We start from the raw sequence: 14,532 nt of genomic DNA on the forward strand, positions 1-14,532 counted from the left end.
AGAGAATGACATTGCATCCCGACTCACTCTCTTGGTTTGGTGCTGCTGGCCATGTACAGTGGACCCTTGGTATCTGTTGGGGCTTGGTTCCAGAACCCCCTGTGGATATCAAAATCTATGCATGCTCAGGTTCCATTATATATAGTGGTGTAGTAAAAGGGTGTCCCTTTTTTAAAAAAAAAAAAGTGGCAAAATCAAGGTTTATTTTTGAATCTGTGGATGTGATGCAGAATCTGTGAATGAGGGCTAACTGTATATTTCGGTTTTGTGTAGCCCAAACCCATTTGTTTGGGTCTTCTCTAGCCCAGTTCATACCAGTTGACCTGAATCACTGAGCCCCAGAAAACAGAAGGGCACCTCAGAACACAGACGGGGGAAAAAGGCAAAATAAAATGATGAAAGTCCAAAGTGTGTTCGGTTTTGTTTTAGTTCCCCAAGGAAGCTGCATCAGGAGCATGTTGGTATTTGAAACCTTTTTGTTTTTACAGTTGGTGAATTTTTAATGCCTCAGCAGTAGTGTGCTTCAGCTCTGTCTCAGGGATTGCTCTGCTAAGAGTTTTACACGTACTGTGGGTGGAATCCTGTTGGTTAGCCCCAAGCAGAATAGACAATTAAATTAATTGTTGGATCATAAGTCACCATTTATGTAATTTCTTTTGATTCAATGGATCTACTAAATGTACCAATAGATTTAGGCCTATCTTTTGTGTATGGATGTGCTTTTCCACATGTTCTCTATACAATTCTCAACTGTATTTACAGGTTGCTAAAATGCTGAAAGACTATGATTGGATAGCTTCAGAAAAGCATCTCTTTGGCCAGCCAAATACAGCTTATGATTTCAAGACTAACAATCCGAAAGAAGCTGGTCAGAGGCTACAGAAGCTGCAGGAGAAGAAAGAGAAGCTGGGCAGGAATGTCAACATGAGAGCTATGAACATGCTTTCAGAAGCAGAAGAAAGGGTTAAGTTCTTACTTTACTTTTTTCCCGTACTCTATATAGTTGGGTGACATTTAAACAGGGAATGCTGTGTGTAAATTGCCAGGAGGAAGCCTGCAAAATCCTCTGGAGTCTTAATCCACATGAAGTTATTCAAATCTCCATTGTTTATAGGATATAATTGTGGTGGTGAAACAGAGATGGCACGTCAAGCCATGTTTTGTGGCACGGGGTGGGCGGGGAAGAGGAAGAACAGGCGCATGCCTGTTCCTCTTCTTCACCCCTCACTCCCCCAGGCCTTCAGCTGCCTCTGGAGCTGAAGGCCTGGGAGGGCATGGGGAAGAAGTCCCGCCCCTCTGCACTAAGTAACATCCGGTGCTTGAAGGCCATTTAGTTTGGGCACTCGGTCCCTAAAAGGTTCACCATCAGTGGGATATAATTGCAAGAAATTGCTTATAGACATGAAAAATTCAACTTACAAGATTTTCAGCAACAACCAGCTGCCCCAAAACATCCAGATGCCTGTTCCCATACTGGGGCAGCGCACCTAGCGCATATGACTTGAAAAAGCTTATACCAATGGGAGAATGGCTATGACATGTATGCCAACAAAGACCACAAATGGTATCAAGCAAGGCAGCTTCTTCACTAGGGGGATTTTTAACTTCTTCTTTTTTTTTAACCCTGTCTTGACATGAGCCGTCAGTTTAGCTACTGCAGTTCAGGCTTGCCTTTCCACAGCACCAAAGAGCTGGCCTCTTTATTCTTCTTGCTTTGGTGAAATTACTCGCATACAGTCAAAGTCCAACAGAACTGCAAGATCTCAAATCAAGGTCTTCCCCGTGCCAAATTATGTTATTTTCCATTGCTTGTGTTATAGTATAATGACTTGATGAAGAAGAAAAGAATTGTTGAGAATGACAAATCTAAAATTCTTGCAACAATTGTGGAGCTTGATCAAAAGAAAAATGAAGCTCTAAACATCGCCTGGCAAAAAGTAAGTCTCCTTACTTCTGGTACACATCTTACTGTGTAATTCTTTTGTGCATAGATTCAAGGATGTCCTTCACTGCAGTACCCTTTCTTGATGGATTAGCTTAGATACAGCGCTTAAATTCAACCCAAGATTCACATAATGTACGATCAAATAAAATAAGGTAGCCAAGGAAAACCTTATGTGACCCGTGGAATTGTTCTGTATGCTGAAAGGAAGATTTCAGTTCAAGTCAAATTCTTTTATGTAAATCTTGGTTCAAAAGAACTGCAGGAAATATGATGAAAGTGTTTTAATTTTCTAGGTAAACAAAGACTTTGGATCAATTTTCTCAACACTTCTGCCAGGGGCCAATGCAATGCTGTCTCCTCCTGAAGGTCAAACCGTCCTAGATGGTCTAGAATTCAAAGTTGCTTTGGGAAACACTTGGAAGGAAAACTTAACAGAATTAAGTGGGGGCCAAAGGTGAGTGCATTTGTTTTTTAATCCATGAGTGGGTTTTCTTTGCAAAATCTAAATAAACTGGTATATCCATTGTTCTTCTATGGAGCACTCTGTGGTCATATGTTAAGGTGCAAGACTGCAATGAAACATTCTTCTTAAGGGGAATGTGGTTCGGAAAGGAGTCAGCTCAAGCAGCTACTGGATGTCTAAACTGGGTGTTCCAGGAATTCCCTTTTAAAATTTCTGAATTGGGCAGTAGACTGCTACATTAAGCTAATAAACGCCTAATTTGTTATTGCTGATGTTCCTACAGTTTCTCTTGAGACATGATAATGGAAAATGTGCAGTCCACAGTTCAACTGAGGAATGTATTTTTTGTCAGGTTTCTGATCTCAGGGGTAATGGATGGTGGGTGCCGAGTGATGTATGAAATTGATTTTTAGAGACAAATATAACAGAAGACAGGAAAGGTGGTGTGCATACTCATTAACAGCATGGATTCTGAGTTCAAATGTCAGCTTCTCCTTAGTGAACTTGCTGGGTAGTGTTGGACAGTTGCCAGCATCCCACTCTTTTCTTTTAAATGGCAGTAATGAAATGGCCAAGCTTAATGATAAAGTACATAATTAAAGAATAATCCAGTTCATCATCCAGGGTGATCTTATATGCCCTCAAGGAGATGGGAGGCTAAATGAGAAATTTTGAGTTTTTAAAACCAGCTTTAAAACTTATATTAAAAAAAAATATTTCAATGTAGAATTAGTCACTTTCAGATTTTATTTCTCAAGAAATAATTTTGTTCCAGAAAATTAGAAACGTAATCATTTATCAAAAAGGAGGATGAGTGGCATATCTCCTTCAACAGTTTTTTCATTGTTTTGAACTGTAGGTCCCTCGTAGCATTGTCTTTGATCTTAGCCATGCTTCTCTTCAAGCCGGCTCCCATCTACATCCTGGATGAGGTGGATGCAGCCCTTGATCTCTCTCACACCCAAAATATTGGGCAGATGCTTCGGACCCACTTCAGGCACTCCCAGGTAAGAAGCAAAGACCAGAAAATGTGAGTCACAGACAGCATCTCCTGTGTGAACCCTTCTAAGCGTTCAAGGTTTTTCAATCCTGACCTTGTTATGGGTTTGCTGGGTTGTCTTGCTATCACATGGAGGGTTTTGCAGCTCTGTTCCGATGTGACTGTGGGTCCAACCATGCGATTTCACACTAAAACATGATGTATTATCTCACGTGATTGCTTTCTAGGCAGGTTGTTCCAAGGCGCTTCTGCAGTCAATCCAAAGTGACTCCTCATTTTGATGAATTCAGTAACAAGCGAATTCACAGAAATTGCTTCTAAGCTCTCTTTGATTTCACTCCGAATTGGTGTGGTGTGGAATGCAACTTTGCTTCTGTCCTGGTACAGAAGGTCCCACATTTCCCATAATGCTGCGCTGCAATTTTGCCCCATCTGCTTCTGGGGCTCGGAAGGGTAGATTTAGATGTAGATGACAGGGATGGAGGGAATGAAACAGGAGGCTGGGAGGGAGAGATGGGAGCAATGGAGGAGGCCATCAGAGGCATTAGTTTGCTGAGGCACCAGAGCTCTCTGGCAGAGAAGGCTCAATGTCTCACAATACTACAGTTTCCAGAATTCCATAGCATTGAGCCAGGACAGCTAAAGTGGAGTCAAACTCGATTATCTCCCCAGTGCGGATGCATCCTAAGAGAAGGCAACTGTTACAAAGGGAAGGAGAGTGGATTGAATTCGGGGAGGTGGTATTTTAGGGTGCATGGAGAATAAGGGAAACCGGATCATTTCTGCAATTCTCCAAAAAGGATCTCCCTCAGATCCAAAGGATTTACTTCCAAGTAAACCTGCAGCTTCTACACTGATTATTTTGGAGTGAAAGAAAGTTTTTATTAATAATAATAATAATTCCTTAATAATAATAATAATAAATAGATGGGGGCTCTGACACCGAGGATAGATGTAGATGTGGCTAAAATGGATGAAGAGAATGACATGAGGGTAAATGTAGCTGAAATAGATGAGAATGACAGGGTAGATGTAGCTGAAATAGATGAGAATGACAGGAGGATAAATGTAGATGTGACTGAAATGGATGAGGAGAATGACAGGAGGATAGATGTAGAAGTAGATGTGTGTGAAATGGATGAGGAGAATGACAGGAGGATAGATGTAGATGTGGATGAAACAGATGAGAATAACATGAGGATAGATGTAGCTGAAATAGATGAGAATGACAGGAGGATAAATGTAGATGTGACTGAAATGGATGAGGAGAATGACAGGAGGGATAGATGTAGATGTGGCTGAAATGGCTGGATGCTCTGACACGGAGGACCCCTTTGAATTTGGCTGCCAGGGATAGGAAAATAGAAGGGAGGAAGAAACATGAAGGAGTCATTCACATGAGGCTAGCATTCACGTGAAACTGGAACCAGGAAGTGGCCCCCTTCTTCACCTCAGAAGTGCAAAGGTTCATGATGCGTTCAGACCTCCACTGAGCATGCACAAGGGTCCCAATTCGAATCGTTGAATCTGCATGGTATGTACCAGTGTGATAATTTAATGTGCACTCACTCCGCTTTGACTCAGGTATCACCACAATTTCATTCTTCACGTGTGATAATTCATCACGTGAATTGCCTTGGATTCAAATTGACTGCTTCCCCTTCAATTCGAATTGGCTCTGGACTGGAGTTCCAGTCTCAAGTGTGATAAGGGTTTGTGTCAGTTTTCTAAGTAGGAGTAAGTAGTGAGACGTGCAAGAAAATGTATTCTCCCGTCCTAAAAAAAGTTATTTGGGTTCCAAGCAGCTTGGAGTAGTAACTTTCAGGATTGCTTTGTCTTATAGGAGGTGGGAAATTTCAGGAACAGGGAAACTGTGATCTGGTTTTTTGTAAAATGTTGTATTTATTAGGTAAATTATGATAAAATATGGTCATGTATGTGAAGTGTTGTTTATATAAAGTAAGGGATCTATTGGGAGCACATGTCAGGGTGACTGATGGTTGGCTGGATGTTTTAAGGGATTTTTAAAAGACTGTGTGAGAGTGAGATCAGTCAGAGATAGGAATTAAACTTTGATAGAGTCAGAGGAGAAATGGGAATACCACACAGTAAGGAAGGTGAGTCATTCAGAGATAGCAAATTCAGCTGGGAGAGAATAGTGAAAGAATCAGTGAGACCTGCTAAAGTCAATTAAGATTTAGATGAGTTAAAAAAGCAACAATAACAACTAAACCTTGACATTTTGTAACCATAAGCTTTAGGTAGACTGAGTAATCTTCAACTGCAGGTTCAGTAAACTATTATATACATGTGGTTGGATTCAGACGCACATGGTGTCTGGTGGCTGCAGTAGTTCAGGAGTGGTGGTGTCTCGTTTTGGAAATCTAAGAAGAAAGAGTATCATACCTGGACCATGAAGACCTCAAGAAACTTCCCACATTTGATGCCATAGCAGTGGGATAAAAAGAGGTTCCCCAGATTTGATGGGACAGGCCCACAGAAACAACACATTTTCCTCTTCCATGAGGGCTTTCCCTCCTGTGCTATAAAACTTGCGAGTTCAGCTTTGAGAGACCACACTGTGTTCTGTTTCTGCAATTCCAGCCTTCACTTTTGAAGTGCCAAGCAAATGTGCAAACCATTTTCCTTGAATTAAAGAAACCCTTTCTTGAAGTGGATACACACTAGAAATGAACTAGGCACATTTTAAATGGATCTGTGTTCTAATCTGAAACAAACCTTGTGAATGGGAAAACAAGTATATAAAATACACACAATATCTCTGCATTTTCTATGGTTTTATTTGCTTGCACTCTTGCACTGTCATGCTATTGATCTTACTGTATCCCCATAATCAGAATTTGATCATGGGTAATATATAGAAGTTAAATAATGAAACACTTCTCAGTTCAAAAAGATGTTACTAAGGGGTTTTCTTCATTATTGGAGTTTAGATGTGGTGGAGTAAAATACAATTATGTCCTCCACTCATATAGAAGATTGCAGTCAGGAAACATTACATCTTAATAGTTTCATTTGAAAACATGCAGAGAAGGTTGACAGTGTTTTAGATTTATGTTGCAGGTAAGTGTTTTTCTTTTCCTAGTTCATTGTCGTGTCACTGAAGGATGGCATGTTCAACAATGCAAATGTACTCTACAAGACTAAGTTTGTGGATGGTGTTTCTACTGTGGCAAGATATACTCAAGCTCAAACAGGAAATAGTGGGGCTGCTCAACACAGACCTGATAAGACCAAAATGAAAGAGAAGAGACAAAGACCACCGGTGGATGTTTGAAGAGTAAACCTCTGGATGACATTTTTCTCTCTAAAGATACTGTGTTGATAACCTGTTGTAAATTTAGTACTGTTCTTACTCCATGCCTTAACATTATCCCATCTAAAATGGAATCTGGGATAGCTGTGTTCTTTGGATCTGCCAATCTGCTGGATCTTGTTCAATATATTTATAACATGTTTTGAAATGTCTTCCTCAGTGTCAGTTCAGAAACTTGTAAATATTTTTTTTGCTGTTTTCTTAAGTGACTAGTATATATATATATATATATTTTCAACTATGAGGGGGTAACTAGTAAACTCTTAAGCTTACCTTGCTTTTCGTTGAAGGCAAAAACCAAACATTGTTTGATTTTTGGAATTTACTCATGTAATGATTTTCAGATATGTATGGAACATTTTTACAATTACAAACATGCGTAGCAGTTTTTATTCCAACAATAGCATGGCAAGATAGAAAGAAAACATTGAAAGGCTGTGCACCCCACAAGCTTCCTTCCAAAGGAGTGGGAGACTCGGGTCCAAAACACTGCAGAAACAATCCAGTTTGAGATCACTTTAACTGGCTTGGCTCAATGCTAGGGACTTCTGGGAGCGGTAGTTTTGTGAGACATTTAGCCTATCAGAGAGGCCACCACAAACTATAGTTCCCAGAATTCCCTAGCACTGAACCAAAGCAGTTAAACTGGACTCAGACTATTTCTGCAATGTGTTTTGGACCAAAGACAGCATGGAAATATAAAAATAAAACTTTACAAGAGTACAACACTGGTTAACTCCAGACCTTAACGTCTGATACTTTTTAAAGCAAACTTGGCTCTTAATGTTTGTATTCACCAAAATCATCTTCATCATGAAATATTCATCTTTCATTGATTGAATTAAAGCAAACAACTTTGCTTCCTCTCGTTTCTCTAAATTTTTGTTTGAGACCAAAGGACTTAATTTCTAAGCCAGAACTGTGGGAGGGCTGCTTTCATAATGGAAAGAAAGCAGCAAAGAGAAGGGTCTTTAATGACTACTGGGTGGGAGGGGCTCACAATTTTAGTGGCCTCTGGTAATTACTGAAGATAGCACCACCAGCTTACTGCAGTAAAAGATTCACATGCCAGCAAATACAAGAACACTTGCTGATTTTGCCTTTCATTCCATGGCTTTACCTTTGAACAGTTAAGTTCATATCTAGAATGCAGCAGATGTTGTGTCCTGCTATGAGCACAGTTACCCTGATATATGAACTTTTAGGTAATTGCTTACAGGAGAAATGTTAATTTCTGCATAATATTAAAATCCTGTAAAGTATAGAGATTTTTCATGATATGGTCCTGTGTTTCTCTGGAAGGTGGCAGCAATTCCTATTCCCATTTTAGGTAGCAGTTATGACTACAATGGATCAGGTGCAGCTTGGATTTGCAAGGCAGGGATCCAATGTAAATGTGTACTGCAGCTCTCTTGAAAGCAACAGAACAGTGTAAAAGTACTGTATAGAACTTTTGCTAAACAAGCATGGATGGGGTTATGCAGTGATCAATTCATAATGTGCTAGGTCTATATATGTATAATGCAAGATCTATATATTCAGAATGGCCTGTTACAGACTGCCAAAAGAAAGCTGCTTTGGGTCTCTTTGGAGGTATACTATTTAAATGATGCATGGGTCCTAAGAGTCCAGAGGTCGCGCCAAAGCCACACTCGGTTCCTAAGCACTGGAGTGCAGCTTCCGGATTCTTAGGATGCATGCATCATTTAAACAGCATATCTCCAAAGAGACCCAAAGCAGCTTTATTTTGGCAGTCTGTAACAAGCCAAAGTATCTGAATATGCCCCCTTGAGGGGAAAAATGGTTCATTCTCAATCCAGATAGTTTTGTAATGGGAAACAGTTTGTAATACAATCCATAGTTGTCTCAGTGGACATTAAGTCCTGTGTGGTTCCTGACAGTGGTCTCAGCATAAATGTTAACTCCCCCAGCCCAACAACCAGGGCTCCTCCAAGAAAGATTGTTGAGATGGTATATCAACGTACTGTATTTGCTGCTACTAACTGGCTGCTGTGGGTCCTTTAATGAGTGTGTTGTACTGTTCTCCCTTTAAGTTTCCAAATGTTTTCAATCTTTCAATTCAGTGCTTGATTTTTAACATGACAGCTTCTTAATAAATTGTTCTTCACTGTCATATAATTTGTTTAGCTGTATTGTTTTAATGTGTCCATCCTGAATCTTATATTCAGAGAAACGTGTGCTATAAATAAATAAGATAGGATATGGATAAAATGGACAAGCCAGAGGAGTGCAAAATTATTTTTACAATATCCATGTTTGCACATGGTGGAACTTTACAGAAGCATAAGCTTGTGTCCCACACACCACCCATGCATTGTACATATCCAGTTTGTACCAATTACAGTGACACTTCAACAAGGATTAATCTAAAAGCGACTTTGAAACAAATATATCAAGTGGGACCCTTGAGGCAGCCCTTCTGTGCATGATAAACAGGAATAGCAATCTGCTGGGATGAAAGACTGTTAGCTGTTCTGTCACCTCTTAATTCAGGGGATCAAAATCATGCCCCCCTCGAAATACTATTGGACTGCAAGCCCCAGCTAGCACTAAGGGTAGGAATGCTTGAATTTTCAATCCAACATCTGAAAAGCCACATGATAACCATGCTTCCTTTGAAAGGAAAAGAATCACCAATTACTTCCAAGAGGTCATGCTCCTTTATTTAATATAACGCTTTATGGAGGAAGGTTTCATTCATTCAGTCTGTATACATACTTGATATCCAGATACAGAAATTCAACGCAGTGAATTTAATGGAGACTTTTTTTTCTTGCAACATTAGAAATCTTTCAAAAAAAAAAAAGATTGTAAAATCAGTGGGGTGTTATAGTGTCAAATTCACACACTTCAATCCAGGTATACAAAGCAGCATTAAACAGCAGCACAAGCACCCATATTTGGGTGACAGTGTTTTATAGTGCAATTGTTTTCAGAGGAAAACATAACTCTCCAAAGGCCACTTTTTTCTATCAAGTCAACAAATTTGAAAGAGGGATAGGTATCTTGACCTCTATGTTAACTTTTTGCAAGTAGGTTTCTCAGAGAGGCACATGTTTGTTTGACAAATTCAGAATCTAAATTTGGAAGAAAACATATTAGTGAAGCGATTTATCCAACTTGCATGTTCCAGATAGTTCTCATTCTGGAATTTTAAAGTTTTCAATACAATTGATATAAAATCCATTTGGAAATATCTACTACAGCAAATGCTTCAAATTTATACTTTAGATTCCATTTAAAAATATTGAAGCCCTTGCTGAAGAGTCATACTGGAAATCTAGCAATTTGTCTACAGTTGTCATGGGTTCTATAAAACACTCAAAATGACTGTTGCAAAAAGAAAAAAGTGACACTTGATGTTTCTGCCTATGTTTTTTTAAAAAGCTCTTGTGAGACAAAATAAAATGATGTTAAGTTATGCAGATATCTTATGCCTTGAAACATTCACTTTTACAGATGTGTGTTTGGCAAATTTCAAACTAAAGACAGACAGGCAACTCTCTGTAAATACATTTAAATCCTTTAGCTGATGGCACCTCACAGTTCCTTAGCCACACAAGCTAGGCAGAAGACAAAAGGCTTTTAACAGGCAGTCAGACAACAAACACACAGCAACCACAATTTCTCCACTGAGTTCTAAAGGCCAGCTTATAACACATGCTGGCATTTCTGAAACTTGTGCGATGTCAAGAATGGACATCCCACCCACCATCACAAATCTGAGGTATGGCTAAGGATAAAAGGATCATACTCCACCACAACTTAACATTTCTGGACAACAGCAAGTGTGGAGCAACCCTAAAATCCTCTTGCTTCTCAAATATGATAAACAGGTGGTAAATGTGTAGCGTTCCAAATATTATTGGGCCATCAGTCCTAGGCAGCATAGCCAACATAGTCCAACGATATCTGGAACTTTCCCCATTCCTGTAATTAACTTCCCTACAAAGATCAGGAATATATTGAACAAGCCAATTACTAAGGGCTGGTTTGAACAGCTTGGTGACCCTACCAAGTCATTTTAGGAAGCCTGCAACTGCATGAAGCATAATCTACAGAGGAACTTTTCATGAAGCTTCCAGAATTTGCACAAAGCAAACTTCAAAAAGGGTTGTCTGCAGCAGCTCCAGACATACATCTGCAGACATTGGTACATACAAACACACATTTGGGTGGCCCCAGCTGAACCATGGGCTCATTGGTGGCCCTGTTTAACAATTACATGGGGGCTGCCAGATGTGGGAACAGGCCTACAGTGTATCACCTGCTCTGGAGGATGAGTTTGTACATTGGAAAATTCCTCCGCAGAAGGCATTCGACATGTGAATCAACAAGCTACCTGAGTATAGATCTTCATGCAAGACACACCATGTTCTTGCCAACATCTTACATAACAGGAATATCATACATGATCTATTTATTAGCAGGTAGTGCACAGATTCCACCACAGTTCTTCCTTGTGTGTGTATAAGATAAGCAACTTTACGGGTCTTGTTGAAATTGGTGTTGAAGTTAATACAAGCTAAAAAATGAACTTTACCACCTAAACATTCTTTATTAAAAGTAGAACAAATTTTTTGTTCTTTTTCTTCTGCTACTACAGAGAAAAGGGACAGAGTAACAGGGCTATTAAATACAATCACATTTTTACTAGGTGTTAATGGGCATAATGTCATGTCTTGCTGTGCAAATCAAAAGTACTTCCTAAAAACCAGGAGATATTATGGCTGGTAATGTTACTAACTGCATAATCCTAATAACATTGAATGGTTACAGGTTCCCAAAGCAAAAGAGGAATTACAAACTCTAAAGGGGAGGTCTGCTATGACATCATTCTTTGGAAATGTAGGACATTCTTGAAACATTTTAGGCAAGGGGTTTGCTAGTACAGTTCATCATGTAAATAAACTTTGGGAAAGAGCAGGGCTCATTTTATCTGTTTTTTAAAAAAAGCTGTCCCCACATATACCCTTATTTCCAAGCAACTAATTAAAGTGCTTCCGGTGTGCATTTTTATGTGAAATGACCCACACTTTTAACTCAGGAAGGCATGGACTTGTTCAAATACTCATATTTACTCCAATTTTACATCTGATGAAATGACAGCCTATGGACAATCAGAATAACCAGCACATACTGAGAAAATTCCAATACAAAGGTCAGAAAAGTTGGCCTCTTTATATTATTATTAGCTTGTTTCACCCTTCTATTGGCACCCACAGTGCTACTAATGTAACAAGTAATAATTACACCAAACGGAAAGTACAGGCAAAGCTTTGGAAAGACTGCTGCTTTCCATTTCTCCCACAATCACCTTTGTTAATCCTTTTACGACAGTAGTTTTCATGTACACACTAACAATTTGTCTAATTTATTAATAAGGTGCTTCTTTCCCTCTTTATTCACACACACAGATCAAAATATTTCCCAAAAATCCATTACGGAGTTTAGTTCTTTTTTTGTTTAATACGTGCCCGGCTTGCACACACACTAACCAAACAGCTTGAAATGGTTAAAACAACAAAAAGAAAAGGAAATTAATGGGGAACAGAATTCAAGGTGTTCTTTATTTTAGCCAAGGAATGATGCATGCTACAAAATCATCTTTAGTTTCCTCCTTTGAGTGTTCAAGAACTCACTGTGCAGTTTTGCTAGCTTTGTTTTGCCTGGCACTTTGTTGGTTTTTCAATCAATAAAGATTTTCTAAGGTTCTCTTCAACACTGATGCTTTCTCTTGTAGCTCAGGCCTGCTGTCCAGAGTCAGGGCTGTTAATGAGTTTAGGAGGAGTTCTCTACTTTCTGTGCTCAGGCTTTCCCACTGTCTGGATTCTAAACAGGGAGAGGGAACAGAACCCCATTATTTTTATTTCATAATCACTTCTTTACTTTTCAGCCAAAAAGCAGTTTCCCAAGGTTTGGGAATTGACAATTAAAGTCCATCATAACTTGTCAGTTAAAACAGCATCTTAACATTCAACATTTCTGGACCACTAGATATTAGTATATATGATCACGCATAGGAAAAAGCTATCTTTCAGTCATCCACAGCCCATAGAGAGCAGGGCTTTAAAGGTCAGGACCAACTCATTGAATTAAGCCTGGAAACTAAGTAGTAATCAGTGTGGTTCCCTTAAAAGTGGAGCTATATAGCATTAATTATAATATCTATTAAGTATATATTAATTAATTGATTAATTATATATTCATTAATATATATTCAGCTAGCAGCCCTAAACACAGAACATGCTGTAAAGGTTTTATCTTGGCATAACAAACCCATGGAAGAAATCATTTCTGCTAGCTTTTGAAGCTGGTAGACAAACCATTTCAGGAAACAAATGGTCACACACATGGATTGTAGGTTTAGGAGCGCCCAAACCAACCTCTATTGCTTTATCTACATATATGTCTGCCAACATGTCCAGGAGTGCTTTGAAAGATACATAGGCTGGTACTAAGGTAAGATGCCAGAAATTATGTGCCCCGTAATCCACTTCCAGAGCCTTATTTTATGTTTCCTCCCTTGCCCAGACATTTCAACTACCTATCATTTGTCCAGGGCTCCAATAAGGACATCCCATGATTTAAGAGGGGGGGGAATCAATTTTGCTTTCTAACACCTCAAAAGATTGCTGCCCTAGTAATAATAATAATAATAATAATAATAAGCATGTTCATGTCAAACACATGAAGGGAATCGCTTAGGTTTAAACCCAAAGCTTGAACCTACTTGTAGGAATAGGGTAAAGGAAACTGATAGAATTGAATGGTGATTTAATACTTATATAAATCCCACTGATTCAATGGATTTACACTGACTGAGATTTCCAAAAGGATTCAGGTCACAAACTTGGGCTCTGCTCTGGGTTTGATTTGCATCTGCAACAATTACTTCTGCGAACAAGCCTTCTACAATCCAACCACGCAGCATTAATCTGCTTTTTAAACTGAAGAATTAATCTAGATAATCTTTTCCAAAACAAAGAAACTTACCTTCAAGTTTTGAAAGTAGCACTTCTATTACTGACAAGGCTTCAGTTCTTATAGAGGTGTAGCTTCTGTTCTCTAAAAGAATCAATGTTAAATTTAAGGATAAACATAAATTGTAAAATATATATATATTGTACAGCTTTATACCAGACAAGCTAACATAAATGCCTTCTAAATGGCTCACAGAATCTGAGCAACCTCTTTCTTTCACTCACTCCCAATTCTGGCTCATATTTATTATCATTGTTGTAACGCATCTTTGCCAGAAATACTCTGATTTGAAAGATCCTGTAACTAGGGAGTAATGAGTCATACATTTCCCATTCAACCGGTCCAGGAAGCCCGGAGTCTTGGTTTCATTTTTTATTCTTCTCTGTCGTGTATCCCCCAGATCCAGGCCACAGCCAAGACCTGTCGATTCTTTCTCTACAATATTGCTAAAATTCATCCATTCTCTCAGCCTCTACCACCAAGACTCTGGTCCTCGCTCTGGTCATCTCATGACTAGATTATTGTAACCTCCTTCTGGCAGCACTTCCTCTCTCTCTCACCTCTGTCTTTTAATTTCTGTTCAGCACTCAGCTGCATGCATTATTACATCCACTCGCTGGTGTGACCATGTTTCTCCTCTACATTCAAACCATCACTGGCTTCCCTTCCCCTCCGGTATTCATTATAAGCTCCTGTTGCTGACTTTTAAAGCCCTGCATGGGATGGCCTCTCCTTATTTATCTGAATTTCTTTCTCCTCACATTCCCACATTCTGGTAGTCA

At 39.2% G+C, this 14,532-nt stretch overlaps 2 protein-coding genes across 6 annotated transcripts in view; one reads left to right on the top strand and one right to left on the bottom strand.

The window, feature by feature from the left end:
• LOC149323200 (structural maintenance of chromosomes protein 2-like) overlaps positions 1-6,960 on the top strand; it is a 31,034-nt gene extending 24,074 nt beyond the window's left edge. For all 4 annotated transcript variants that reach the window (XM_089488299.1, XM_089488291.1, XM_089488306.1 and 1 more), the window contains 5 exons: positions 763-963; positions 1,821-1,937; positions 2,239-2,399; positions 3,268-3,415; positions 6,515-6,960. In XM_089488299.1, the coding sequence (XP_089344425.1) occupies positions 763-963; positions 1,821-1,937; positions 2,239-2,399; positions 3,268-3,415; positions 6,515-6,706 (819 nt within the window). In that variant the 3' untranslated portion in view covers positions 6,707-6,960. The remainder of the gene's footprint in view (positions 1-762; positions 964-1,820; positions 1,938-2,238; positions 2,400-3,267; positions 3,416-6,514) is intronic.
• A 2,447-nt stretch (positions 6,961-9,407) lies between these two features.
• The window catches only part of ECPAS (Ecm29 proteasome adaptor and scaffold), a 76,482-nt gene continuing 71,357 nt past the window's right edge, over positions 9,408-14,532 (bottom strand). For both annotated transcript variants that reach the window (XM_089488327.1, XM_089488335.1), the window contains 2 exons: positions 13,763-13,834; positions 9,408-12,598 (listed from right to left, as the gene is read on the bottom strand). In XM_089488327.1, the coding sequence (XP_089344453.1) occupies positions 12,459-12,598; positions 13,763-13,834 (212 nt within the window). In that variant the 3' untranslated portion in view covers positions 9,408-12,458. The remainder of the gene's footprint in view (positions 12,599-13,762; positions 13,835-14,532) is intronic.

Source organism: Sceloporus occidentalis, unplaced genomic scaffold (genome assembly GCF_023333645.1).
Source record: "Sceloporus occidentalis isolate IW3139 unplaced genomic scaffold, rSceOcc1.0.p SCAF_1, whole genome shotgun sequence".
NCBI classification, from domain to species: domain Eukaryota; kingdom Metazoa; phylum Chordata; class Lepidosauria; order Squamata; family Phrynosomatidae; genus Sceloporus; species Sceloporus occidentalis.